A 14,629-nucleotide genomic window follows, 5' to 3' on the forward strand; every position below is an offset into this window, starting at 1 on the left:
CGATACATTTTCCAAAAACGGTGTTTACATTACTTTTGATATCAGAATTAGTTTTCTGAAAAATATCGGAATTCTTATGCTCATGTAAACACACCGATAGTCAAAGTCATATTGGGAATACTTGTTTTAGAAGGCGTTAGATAACTTTTACCTTATGACATCACAACTGGCAATGACCCCTGTCGTTCACAAAGGCCATATTGTGTGGATTACAGTAGAGGTCACAACAAGTATCCAAGGTTGCCTTGTTTCAGACACTGATCTCTTTAGGAGATGCTTTTTTAAGAGATGAGTGGGATCACTGGAATATTAGTATTGTATAACATGATGTTGATTATTAGTCAGTAATAAATTAACAATCGGCTGACTTGGCACTGCAGATTCATGCAATTGTATTCTTAGATGTTATTTCTGATACGGAAATGGTATAAATTGACAAAAGAAAAAATTCGGAAAAACAAAAACTTTAACAACTCATTAAAAACATACAAAATATGCTATAGTTCTCTTTTAATGCAACATAGTAAAAGCTTTTCATCAAAACACCACTACAAAATCCTGTTTCCCTGTTTCATGGCTAACTGATAATCCATGCAGAGAAGAAGTAGAAAACTAATAACAAAATGTCAATAGGAAGCTTTTTTGATGGCACAGAATCATCTAAATCTCATAACAGCTGACATGATAGTAACTGTTTATATTGAAAGTAAATGGCATTAAGCCCAGGAACAGCATCCCGAATGCAGTTTGATATTCCTCTTAGAATAGCTACTTTGTAACGCTGTGCATTCATTTTCAAGAAATATTCAGAATATTCTACAAAAAGAATTCAATAAAATGCAGTTATAGATATGTAATAGAGTTATAACTACAGTAATGTCACGTTTTTACCTGAATTCAAGAGGGTACTGTATGTATATGAACATAAAAATACCACTGGTCTCGCTTTATTTTAAGAGGAATTTTTGTATAGTTTATTAACTGACTTATTAACAAGCTTAATGACACATGAACAAATGCTGTGCATTTTTTGTTAATGATTACATATTTGTAAACTAATAAAAATAAAACAAGGGCAGATAAAACTGTTCAGCAAACTCCAGGTCCCTACATCTTGTTTATGAACTCCAAGCCAATCATGTAATTGAAATGGGGTTACATTTGTTTAAAATCACTTTAAGTTGTTACTGTAGTAATGTTTAGCAAATTAGACCAGGTTGTATCTTATTATACCCTTTGTAATAGTTAATACATTGCTTACTATATATGAACTAACAATTAACACAAAATTAGCAACATTTGTTTATGTGTTAGTAAACTAGTAGTTAACGGTAATAAACAAACAAAAAAAGGGTCCCTTACAATAAAGTGTGACCATAGTACCATATTGATAAACCATGTGCACAATAAATACTTACAAATAATTATACAAATACTCACCAAATAATTTATTATGACAATTACAAGACTACTACATTGGCACAGATTATGTAGATCAGATGTTTAAACTTTGAGTCAATGTTCTTTTCTAAAATCCCCTTAACATTTTAGGAGGCTTACCAACACTTTTGTTTGAAGCAGCATGGCACTTTAAAATCTTCATCTGTTTTGCTCAAAATGTGACTTACAAAACCCTGTTTGAGCATGGCTAAACACATTTGGAAAGGTCAGTGACAATGGCCAAGGGCACTTACTTGTTACTCAGAATATATTACAATCTCACTCAAATCAAATTACTGTACTGCTAAACCAATAAATTATATTTAACAAGGTTTACATTTCAGCAATTCATGAATCTCTGTGCTTTTCTCCAGTCTCGCCCTGCACTGGTTCATTTATAATTCTGTCAGGGTTAACATCTTTCTCTTGTATTTGATGTATAGTGAGAGAGTGATTGAGCTGGCTTGCAGATCATGATAATGTAAATCACAGCCAGAATCACAAAGCTGTGAACAACCAGACTTATCATCTATCTGAATTACAATCCCTGTCTCACTGCTGACACTTGGCAGCCCTAAACAGACGCCGCTCATTTGATCATGTAAAACATTTAACAGTGTTGTTGCTTTGACATTAAGGAAGACAAATGCTTCCCTTACATAGAAAATGTTATGAATTCCTTTGTCATCATAATCTTTTGTTGAATTTCCTTTTTTCTGTTTAAGAAAACATCTTGGAAGGGATCCCGAGTGGGTCATCCAGTAAAAGCACTTGCGTAGAGTGCAGGATGTGCCCTATAGTCTGGACGTCGTCGGTTCAAGTCCAGGCTATTCCTTTGCCGACCGAGGACGGGAACTCCCAGGGGGCGGCACACAATTGGCCGAGTGCTGCCCTGGGGGAGGGAGGGTTAGGTTGGCCAGGGTGTTCTCGGCTCACCGCGCACCAGCGACCCCTGTAGTCTAGCCAAGTGCCTGCGGGCTTGCCTGTAAGCTGCCCAGAGCTGCGTTGTCCTCCGACGCTGTAGCTCTGGGTGGCTGCATGGTGAGTCTGCAGTGTGAAAAAAAGCAGTCGACTGACGGCACACACTTCGGAAGACAGCGTGTGCTCGTCTTCGCCGCTCCAGAGTCAGCGTGGGGGTGGTAGCGGTTAGCTGAGCTATACAAAAATAATTGGATACTATTAAATTGGGGAGAAAACATCACAAAAAACTAATTGGTGACTACTAAATTAAAAAAAAAAAAAAAATCTTGAGCAACACATGATTCAGCGCTCTGACTTCAACAGTGTAGTTTGAAGTTATGGAAGTTACTCTTACAGAGTACGGCTCATGCACAACTTGGTTAAAGCACAGATTTAAAAAAAGCTAAATTAACCTTCTACTGTTTGTCATCTACTGTATCTGCTCAGGTGTTGTCATCTCACCACCTGCTAACATCTCTGAATTGAAAAACAAATGTAGGATTGTAATCTTTTTTGGTTTGTATTATGCATCAGTTTTGTCAAGATTATTCTAATATTAAACAGATGTTCGCATAGAGTTTCATCTGAATTAATTTATATTGCCAAAAATGTGGTGTTTGAACTACCGATGTCGGAACTGCTTATAGGCACTTTTTACATTTAATCTGAGCAGTGAAACTATAATTTATCATTTATCAAAAATCACTTGGTCGACGCATTTGACCACATGATGGAGGATTTGAATAATTTTGTTTAATACATAAAAAGGGACAGTGAACAATGCTTTTTTAGGTCCTACTGCCCTGGCATCCTCTGTATTTGCATTCCAAAAAGATAACTTACACTCTTAGACAAAGAACATAAAACTTTCAAAACACAGGGAGAACCCAGTTCCAGAGGAATTGGTAAAAAAAAAAAAAAAATAGATGTTTGTGTTGAAAGGCTGCTGTCACGCCTAAAATAACAAATACTGGTGATGAAAACTCAGGACTTCATCACCATTACATTTAAACTGCTGATCATAATCTTTGAAAAATGAAGCTGGTCTGAAATAAATCACATCACAAAGGGTGACTGTGACAGGCTGGACGAGTGGTCTGACGTCAGGCCAGAAGCAGGAAGGAAAACTGACACCAGGCAAGTACTGCAGTTTAAGGTGGCGTTTGCCATTTCATTTAAATACCAAAAATAAATAAAATATTTTTAACAAAAAGAAACTGTGCTCACAGAGCAAAATAAAAGGTTTAAACAAAACAAATCTCAAACACAAAATATAACACAACACAGGTCAGGCTGGGCAGATCGCCTTCACTGTTCCTATGTCTCAAAAAAAGTTTCGTTTTCTATTACTCCTCTCACTCCGCTTGCTCTCTCCTCTCTAACACCCACACCCCGAGCTGGAGAGCTGCAGCCTTTTTATATCATGGCCGAGGGGTTTAACTAATTAGTAATCATCCTATTACCCCTCGGCCACAATCTGTACGGGTTTATTAATTATGTGTGACTGCCGGCTAGATTAACAACGCACTAGCCGACAGCCACACATTACCACAAGGAAAACAAAAACACACGGCACTTCACCGTCACTAAATTTAAATACAACACAATAACAATAATAATAATAATACAAAATAACACAAGGGCAGAGGGGGACCCCGTTCTAAAATAAAATAAACAAATCAATGTACAGGGCACCTTGCCCTGTTACAGTGATGAAAAGTAGCTAATGTACAGACTGTACATATAGTATACAGATGTTATTGTGAATCGTTTTTAATGATTCAGCAAGGCTTGACGAAACAGAGGTATGTTTCATCTCAAATCGTGATGCCTTAATAAATGTAATAAACATAATGTCTCCTGTATTCAAGTATTGAGGAAGATGTTATCAGGCAGTCTTTTCTTTGGCAGACTTTTAGTGTTAATGAGCCAAACTAAACTACTGCATCTGGATAGAGATCGTTTTTAGGTACACACCTTTGTTCAGTGTTTTGTCTATCAAACCTTTTAAGTTTGTGTTGGGTACTTGCCAGCATGTTGATGCAATGTAATTAATTTGCACTGCCAGAATTATTGTTGTTCTAACTGCCCCTACAAACTCAAGGTTGAGTATACAATTTTCTATCTGCACATTTATTGAGACAGTGTGATTCATTACACATAGGTTAGTCACCTACCTTGGTCTCCTGAAGGCTAAGCCATACTGCTGACAAGCCAGACCCACGGTGGGAGTGTAAACGATTGGCATGAATCTGTGTGTATCGGAGGTAAGCACTCTATAGAACAGTTTCTCATTCCGATCCTGAAGAGACATCAAAAAAATGTATCTGTAAAAAGAAAAAGGAAAATGTAACTTGTTTTCAGTGGTTTACTCAAAATATTAGGCAAGTAAACAAGAAATGACATGTACTTTCACAAATATGGAAGAGATTGTTTAAATAATATTGGGTTTCTTTGATGTACTGTATGAGTAATTGTCTAGAAAGAAGTCAGAAAAACAAACTACATAGTTTTGGTATTAGAAAATTCTGAATCCTTTCATTCTATTGTGCCCAAGCAGAATCCGCTGTTAAAATGTTCAAGCCTGCCACATGGAATACAACATAAAATAAATCTCTTCTCTTTTACAGTGTTCCACAGTACTAAAAGGCAGCTCTGTGTGAACACTTTAAAGCGGTATTGGAATAGTTTCTAACAGATATATTCTCGGGTTATGTTTCATTGGTTTTAAAGTTCACTGTTGAGGCTGCTCCAGTGACAGAAGCTACTCCAGATCTGTCTTCACATAAGCTATTGCTTTCTATTTATTAAATTATGGTGTTAAAGGCAGATAAAAGTAAGTTAAATTAGGTATATATTAAAAAAACTCGCCTCAGTGGCATGATAATGTAAATAGCCCTAATATTGTTGGTAATTGTAACTAATATATAAATGTCACTCAGCCTATTTCACAACTGTTGTTATGGTTTGTGAAACTTGCATTTTACTCCTGCAAAATATTTCTTGTCTGTTACTTTCTTTTGGACAGTAAAGTATCACACCAATATTTTGGCTTGAGAGCCACTGTTCAATAAGTCCTTGTCCGATAATGACACAGAATCGCCAGTTTTACAGAACATTAAAACTTAAGGAAATTTGAAAAATTGTTGTTTTTTTTTTTTTTTTTAATCTTATTGTTTTGTGTGTCAGACATGTGTTCTGGGGCTTGTTTGAAAAAAAAAATGTATTCTTTTATAGTCAGGTTTATATTCTCCTACAATTGTATAAGTACCTTTACCATCTTATCTTCCAGCTTCAATGTCATTTTCCCATGTGCTTGTATCAAATTAAGCAGATTTATTAGCTTAGTGCTGTTACTATAAGCTTTATACCAAATCATCTCACGCCAGTTTTTCAAACTAAATAGTGCAATTAAATTATATTCCAAGTGTGGGGATTTTAACTTTCCCTATTTCCAACAGTTAAGCACACTGGAATTGCTTTCACATTGTATTTGTTTACAGCTTTCAAAATAGGTTTTGCATCTCTATTTGTAAATGTTCAATTTATCTAGTAAATGTTACATACAAGTGGCTTAAGATGGCTTTATGGTGTGCACAGGTAATTAAAATGATATAATAAACCATCAATATTGTAACGGGCACGGTTAGACTGACTCGCCGTTGTCGCCTGTTGGCGAATGGAGTGCCGTGCCCAGAGACAGTGTGTAGCAGAGGATGCTGGGAGTGAGAAATATGGTAGGGGAAAGCTGAATTATTATTGTTGTGTTTCGTTATTAGTTATTGTAAAGTTCCAATATTGTTAAATGCATTACCCTGTAATTGTTATTACCCTTCCAGTGTTATTTGTGTAATATGTGGACGTCACCTTGAGAGGCAGAGTAGTGCTCTGGGGTGGGGAAGGACTGTCTGTGTCTATGTGGTGAATGGTGCTGACTTGCTGCCTAATAAACTGCATCAAACCTGAGATCCTTTGTGTGTGTCTCCAATAATTCCTGTGCTCACTACAATATTACACTTGGTTTGCTAGTTTATGGGCAATCATTCAGCCAAACATGTCACAGACATTACTTGATCACAACTAATGTAATTGTCTATGTTCTGTGCAACATTTGCTGTATTACGTAAGTGATAAGTTTCAAACCAAAAAACATGTTCTGCTTTCACAGCCAAGGTGAAGAAACAACTTGTTTTTTGTCCTCCAAATCTTTTGACCTAACATTGTTCCATTGTGTACAAAAACTCACATCAGCCATTTCTTATAGTCCATGTGAGCAGCATAAAGCCTTTTTTAATTCGATGGTGCTTTTTTCCACCCGTGCAGGTGTTGAGCAGTGCTTCTGGAAAGACTTTACTGGGAATTGTTTAGTCATGTTGAATGGAGCTTAACAGTGGAATGTCCTTAATTTTGCCAGTTGCAGCAGGTGTGGAAATGGCCAGTTCTATGCAATTTTCCTACCAATGCTTTTGGGCACTATAATAAATACCCCCAAAGCTGTAAGAGCCAATAATTGGCCAAAAAATGAACACATTTTCCAATGCAATCTTAGTGGTTGATTTTAAAACTGGGGACTGTAACTCTTTAAATTGGAAGTGTTGTAACATTTCTGGGGACGGGCCTAATCTGGGACATACATCCAAAACACAAAAGGAGGCCACAAGCACTCTGCTCTGTTCTCTAAAACTGGAACTAACCCCTTGCTCCAGTATAAATATTAACCTCTCTCACCCTATTGACTGATACCATAGGACCAGCAGCCTATAGCCCTCAAACATAACCCAATCCATGTGTGCTTCACTTGTGAGTGAAAACCAAAGCAATCCAATTACGGGTACCCCCCAGTCAAGCGATATAGCTAGAGCCAATTGAAATTAGTTTTATTTTTTATAATTTTTCGTTTTATTTTTCACAAATGTAATTTTATTTCATTTTATTTTTCACAAATGTTGTTTTATTACAGATACACATTCATGAAACAACAATTTCTTTTTATATTTGCATTTCGTTTTATATGTTACATTTCGCGTTATTTCGTGTTATTTTGTATTTGCGAAGAACACGGGGCTCTAGATATAACTATAGTTCTGCAAACATTAAGAAACAAGTGACCAAAATACAGGAACTATTACAGCTAATTAGTGATAGTTCTAGGGCTACCTCTGCCAGGTCAACATTTTCTTGTGTTCTTGTGTTCGTATAGAGCAGTGAAATAAAATTCAAATTATTTGTGAAATAATTCAACATACCAGTAACAGTCCTAGAAGACATAAGAACTAACAACAAGGGAAAATACTGCCTCATCACAACACATATCTCAAGTTCCCTCCTGGTGCACTTTCCTGGAGTATGTGAACACTCTTGACAACACAATCACATCAGAGACTTTAAAAATGTTAGTCACTGTTTTGGAGAAATGGTATGGCAACCGTAATTCATCAAGGCCCACATTTAAACAGGAAAAGGCTAGTTTGTACACCCACTCTTTTATATTGAATTTCAATCCTTCATCAAATTCTGAATCCTAAGCCATTAGGATAAGTAAGTCATTTAAATGGACATAGATTCTGTTTTTTGAGGGTTTTTTTTGTATTCCTTGTGCCCACACAAAAATGAGAAGACATTAAATCCATGGGTTCACAGAAGCACCCACATGTGCAGTAACAATCATACTTTCCTGGTCTTGAAATGTTATTTCACACAGCTCAACTTTTTAACAAAACAGGATATTAGACAAATATAATGTCCAGGTTGAATCACACACATAATATAGCAAGTCCAAATCCAGATGAAGTGAATCACAATATAAACTCCATGGGATGCTGAATGCTAGTTATATTTAACCATCTGCACCATCAACATGTATCACTTTCCAAGTGCCATTTGCCAGATCGTAATCTAAACACACATAAAAAAAACTGTCTATGTCAGAATTTTAACTAGAGGTCTGGTTTTTACATCTTTCTAGTTTCTTTGAGCATTGTTTTTTTCTTTCAAAACAATTTTGCACGAGAACAACGTATTTACAAATCTAACTTACAAATCAATCTCTGTGCAGCACCTCATTCAACTCGTAATGAACAGGGCTTTCGAGAAAAAAATACCAGAAGCACCTAACTTACTTTTGACAAGCTGTTGAGGGGTAAGTTACAAGTTTTATTCGAACTTCAGCCCAACCCTTTACCCTGCAGGGGATGTGGGTCCTAAAATGTTAGTATTGCAGTAAGAACCTTAGGAACCACTCTACCAAAATTTAGTGAAACACTTTTGGTTTCAAGCCCCCCCACTGGTCATTAACTCCCTCTGAAATTAGAATTTTTGGTATTTCTACCAAGTTTAGATTAAAATAACTCATGTGGGGGGCTCCAATAAAATCACCCAAAGATATTTTTGGATAGATGTTGTCTACAAGAATCAAGCAAAACATTTTGGTGTCCGTGGATTTTGGATTTTTGGCAGATGTTTGAAGTTCCATTTGTCATGTATTTGAGCATTGTTTATGGCCACTTTGGTGAGGCTAAAGTACAACATAGTCCTTACCAAACTGGCATTATTCTTCAATTTTGCATTGACTGGAGTTAGATCTAGAGTAAAAAGTGACAGGGTGTGCTTCCATTGGCACTAGCTTGGAGCTGAGGGGTTATGAACTTGCGTGTGGAACTTAGATTTCTTTGTTGCAGTGACACATTTGAAACTACCAAAACCTCACAACTGGCAACTTGCCAAAAGTGAGTTAGGTGCTTCTGGTATTTTTTTTCCTGAAAGCCCTATTCATTACAAGTTGAACAAGGTGCTACACATGATGGTAGCCTATAAGTTGAGCCCAGGGTGATTTTTCTGGTCAGGGTAGCTTTTTCACTTTAGGTTGATCTTTGCCAGGTCACAGCTCGAAGGGGAAATTAAAAAAAAAAGGATTAGCATTCCTGAAATCAGCGGGCCCAAAAATCCCCACGTGAATTTTTCTAGCAAAATGGTTCGGGCAATGGCTCTGATTGAGTTGGTATGGAATGACCCTGTTGCAAAAGTCTACCGGAAGCCATAATAGTAGTACAGTATTTCATGCAAAACTTTTGGCCATAGCTGTAATCTGCTTGAAAATAAAAATTCCAGCTGTGATTGAACCCAGTGGGGTATTCTGAGAGGGGAGGTATTTGGATTGACCATCAGGTGCATGCGGGAGCCTGTAGGGGGTTCGTATTCTCCGTGAATTCCCACGCTGTCAGGCAAAGTTTTGTTGACAGGACTCAGCTGTGAGGAAATCGGCTGACGTTCTGTCATTGGCTGGGGGGTGGGACTACACGGGGTGAATGAATTAATAAAAAGGCGCTGTTTTGTATCCTCTCTGGCTCATACCGGAAACATAGTGGAGCGTGACTTCACGGCAGAATCCTGAATATCAGGGGCTTTGGAGCAGCGACTCGGAGAGACGGAGTGGCAATTCTGGCGTGAGGCTTACAGACCCGGGGTGCAAGCAAGCCACACGGGTTATTTACTGTCCTACTATTTTAAGTTAGCGAGTTTAGCGGGGCTGAGCCATCCCACAGTGTACGGAGGGTATAGAACAGTGCCTGTTCCTCGGGGCTCCCACCACTAGAGGGAGCAATGAGCCGCGGTAAAAACCTGCACACTATTTTGTAGTTTTTCCTTAAAGTATTTTGTTTTCCTTTTTCCTTTCGCCTTTTCACTTATTTTTGCTTTTGGATTACACATCTGGGTGTGTTGTATTAAGACTGGGTACAATACCATTGTTGGTAGAGTGCCCCAAACTAAAACAGAAACACCTGCCAACCGAGCTCACCCTAATAAATCTAGGCACCTGTGCCGGCATTTCATCTTTGAACTTGGTGTCTGTCTTGTGTCTTCCCACACCATACCACAGGTATATATTCAAATAATTTGAAAAGAGTTGAAAAGTGAAATCTTAATATTGCAAGAGGTATTTAATAATTTGCAATGCATAGCCAATTTTAACCTAGTAATGTATACAATAAGGCCCTAACTCACACACACATAAAACAGTTGGACGGAAAAACAGAGCAACTAAAACATGTTGCTTGCACCTGCTAATATGCTTAACATTATTATTCAAAAGTGGAAAGGTTTTCAAAAACATATGCTTTAAAACTGCTAGTTACCTTTCAGTCATTATTGTGTTTAAAACATCACCAGACCTCCTTTAATGGTTGGGGGTTGTTGTGGAATATGAGCTATGAATCAGAATCTTAAACAAAACCCCTACTATGCCCTACAATGATGAAATCTATCAATTGTGAACAAACAGATAAGAACTGTGATAATGTGCCTGTAAACACATTTTGAAGACTTCCATCACATAGTTTTCCCCTCAAGTCTACACTGTCTGAGGTTCAGGTAATAAGCACAATACTATCCAAATGAAAGCAAAAGTCAGATTGAACACATCAGTTAAAGGTGTACTTTATACCCTCAGAATGTGCATAATAATTAATTTGTTGTCTGTTTATTACTATTATATTTGTTCTTCATTATCTATTACTGTTTCAGCAAATTTGGCATTTTCAGTAGTACAGTATATTCATCAATTAGTGCTAATGGTCATTTTTTATACTGGCCTCATTACAGAAATCCACCTTGCTGCTTTCTCCGAGACTGCCCCAAGGGTAAAATATGCCAGCAACTTTATAAGACATACCAAATATCCATGAGTGCTAAATCAGAGCACATACAGGGCCATAATGACAAAACTTGAACAACTGTGTTTTTTCAAGACCATTTTAATTAATGAAAATCAGATTTATAGTTCATGAAACCTTTTTCAACTGTACAACTTACTGTAGTGAACGTTAACTCTTCAACAAAAGAAAAAGTACTCAAAATAATAGTCTTTAAAAGTTATGTGATGGGCATAATATATGATGATAATCAGATATAATAAGTGAATGTTCAGTTAAACCTCACTTAAGGCCAATTCAGTAAAAAGACCATTGGTAGCAATATAAAGCCACCTTAAGAATTATTTCGAGTTGTTTCAAGTAAGCCCACCCTGAGGCCACATTCTGTTAGTCCCTTTCTCTGTCCCTATTAGGGAGGTTTCACTGTACTTTAACCCTTTACAAAAGGTGTGATGTTGTCTCAACCCACGGCAGGAAGGGGATCCCAGGATTGCTCCTTGCTAAGCCAAGGTGACAGTCCCACCCACCTGTCCAGATCATCCTTCTTCATTTCGTAGTTCCTCAGCACTCTCAGGACCTGGACATCCTGACTGAGAAAGCATGGAGGGAGGAGGCCATGGACTCCAAGCTGCAGCCTCTCCTCCAAGGAGAAGGCCATGCCCTGCAAAAAAGAATAAAATATATATAATATACAGCAAAGCAACTGTACAAAACCAATATATTTCACTTAATTACATGTTTAGGAACTGTATAACATTATGAAGCACATTTCTTATTACAATACACATACATATCTGAATGTTGTTCTCAATTATTAGTTTCCCCAAACGATGTTGGTTTTGGCTAAATAACGCTTTTTTTTTAAGTTTAGATACAGCGGAATACAACAGTCCATATGGCAGATATCTAATAAAATATATACTCATACCAGATTTGTTTCCCCTCTTGGACAGGCAGGGAACTATGCTAGCTAGGTAAAGTCAGTGATCTGGTGAATAATCTGGCAGACTATGCCTTTAATAAAAATGTTCAGGTGTTAATAATTTGGTTATAGTTTCACAATACAGATTTCAACTGTTGGATTTTAGCCACACACACACACACAAAAAAGAACTCTCAAGTTTCTAGGATCTACAAATAAGTTGCTGTTGCAGCTGTGCATTAAAATACCACAAATTCTGTCTCTCGGGGGAAAAGAACACACAAATAACAATCTCTCTTTATAATTAACCCAGATAACATTTGGTTGAGTTATTCATATACTGTACTTCTAAATCAAGCCATTTTTTTTCTCTGTTCCAAGAACTCCAATGTAAATGTAAAATAAGTGTGACCCAGGTAATATGGACAGAACTTCATATACACACAGATGCCAATATTTCCAATAACTAAGTAAAGAATGTCTTTAAATGGTTTTAAATGAATAAGTGGTTCTCTAGGTATTAGGCAAAAATAGGTTTAAAAAAGTGTGACATATGTGTAACGTTTTATTTTATTGACATCACTGTAACCGGCCACCATACAGTAGCTACTGTAAACTTGATAAATCTATCAACAATTTATTTATATATATATATATATATTATATATATATATATATATATATATATATATATATATATATATATATATATATATATATATATATATATCTCAAACTCAATTTAAACCGGATAACCATTGATGGGCCGATGTTTGTAAATTTCAAAACACCACCACTCTTAAATAAAAAATAAGTACTGTAACATAATCCAACTGCATGGTTGAGCTGCTTGTAATTTATAGTCTTATACACTTTGAAATGTAGACCATTGGGAATGCTGTTCATTAGGCTTGTAGCCTGTTAGTTAAATTGGCTTCATTGCTTAAGAAATTGGAAACAGTAAACTGGACCAAACACAAGGTGCTCCAGTGCAACATTCTTACTACCATTTCTTTGAAGAACATTACTGTAAAGTCCTTTATCCTTGAGCCAACAGCTATAACGTATTATTAAAGTTCAATTGTATGGCAATGTACCTAAGGGAACCTCTTACTATTTATGTAAACAGTTAAGACATCGGGTCATTCCATGCCAACTCAACCAGTGCCGTTGCCCGTCCATCTCAGATTTTCCGAGAAAAATTCACTTGGAGGATTTTCAGACACACTGATTTCAGAAATGATAGCCATTATTTTTTTTTTTTAAATGCTTCCTTCAACCTGTGACCTTGCAAAGGTCAACCGAAAGTGAGAAAGGGACCTTGACCAGAAAAATCACCCAGACTGCAATTTAGATGCTACCATCATGTGTAGCACCTCGTTCTGCTCGTATTGAATAGGGCTTTTCAGAAAAAAATACTAGGAGCACCCTACTCACTTCTGGCAAATTGCCAGACAAAGGGTAACTGGCGAGTTTTATTCAAACTTCAGCCTAATCCTTTACACTGTAGGGGATGTGGGTCCAAAAATGTAAGTATTGTTGTAAGAACCTTAGGAACCAGTCTTCCAAATTCTGTGAAAAACTTTTGGTTTCAAGTCCCACCACTGGTCATTAAACCCCCTTGAAATTAGAATTTTTGCAATTTCTACCCAGTTTAGGCCATAATAACTTGCGTGGGGGGACTCCAAAAAAATCACCCAAAGATATGTTTGGATAGATGTTAATGAGATCTACAAGAATCAAGCAAAATATGTTGGTATTCAGGGATTTTGGATTTTTGAAGTTGCATTTGTCATGCATTCGAGCATTGCTTATGGCCACTTTGGTGAGGTCAAAGTACCACATAGTTCTATCCAAACCTCTATCCAAATGTTTTTGTGCTTAAAGATGGTTCTGCCTATCATCATGCTGTTCATACCACAAAAGTCACTCAGCTTTTCTCCATTTTCATTCATGGTACAGCAGTCCTGGGTACCCATGGTTTTCTCTCTTCCAGTGTTGTCTGACCGCACCTTTGCATTCAGGTCACCCATGATAATGAGGACATCGTGTTCAGTTACTTTCTCTTTCTCCGCCTGCAGTGTGTCATAGAAAGTCTCCTTCTCCTCTGGTTCTGCATCGTTGGTTGGTGAATAGCATTGGATGATTGTAAGTTTGCTGTACTTCCCATTAAATCTGGCTCTAGGTAGCCTGGCGTTGATTGGTTTCCATTCTAGCAGTGACTTTTCGATCCTTCTCTTGAGAATCAAGGCAACTCCGGCAGTGTGATGAGACGGTGTCCTGAATACAGGATTGTCTTCTCCGTCGAGGTGATGCACTTCCCAAAACTTGTCCACCTGCATTCACTGATTCCCAGAATGTGTAATTTGTATGTCTTCATTTCTTTCAGGATTTGGGCTGTTCTTGCTGTGTACATCATTGTCCTTACATTTCAGGTCCCAATCTGGAGTTTAGTTTTTGCATCCAAAAGGCTTGTCCTCACGTCGTTAGCTTCCTTCCAGCTTACACTAACGCCGGTCATACTGGCAATCTTCTGCTTCAAGCTTCCCTGACAGCAGGAATCCTTTGAATACAACTAAATTATTTGGTGACCTTTCCGTGAATTCTTGTTTTTTTGCCGCCCATGATATGTACTATAAAAATCACTGTGCCAAAATCG

General features: G+C 37.3%; 1 protein-coding gene across 1 annotated transcript in view; it reads right to left on the reverse strand.

The window, feature by feature from the left end:
- me1 (malic enzyme 1, NADP(+)-dependent, cytosolic) overlaps positions 1-14,629 on the reverse strand; it is a 163,458-nt gene that overhangs the window by 78,061 nt on the left and 70,768 nt on the right. Inside the window, exons 2-3 of the mRNA XM_034017042.3 lie at positions 11,576-11,709; positions 4,578-4,727 (exon numbers count right to left, since the gene is read on the reverse strand). Coding sequence (XP_033872933.1) covers positions 4,578-4,727; positions 11,576-11,709 — 284 coding nt within the window. The remainder of the gene's footprint in view (positions 1-4,577; positions 4,728-11,575; positions 11,710-14,629) is intronic.

Source organism: Acipenser ruthenus, chromosome 6, assembly GCF_902713425.1.
Source record: "Acipenser ruthenus chromosome 6, fAciRut3.2 maternal haplotype, whole genome shotgun sequence".
NCBI classification, from domain to species: Eukaryota; Metazoa; Chordata; class Actinopteri; order Acipenseriformes; family Acipenseridae; genus Acipenser; species Acipenser ruthenus.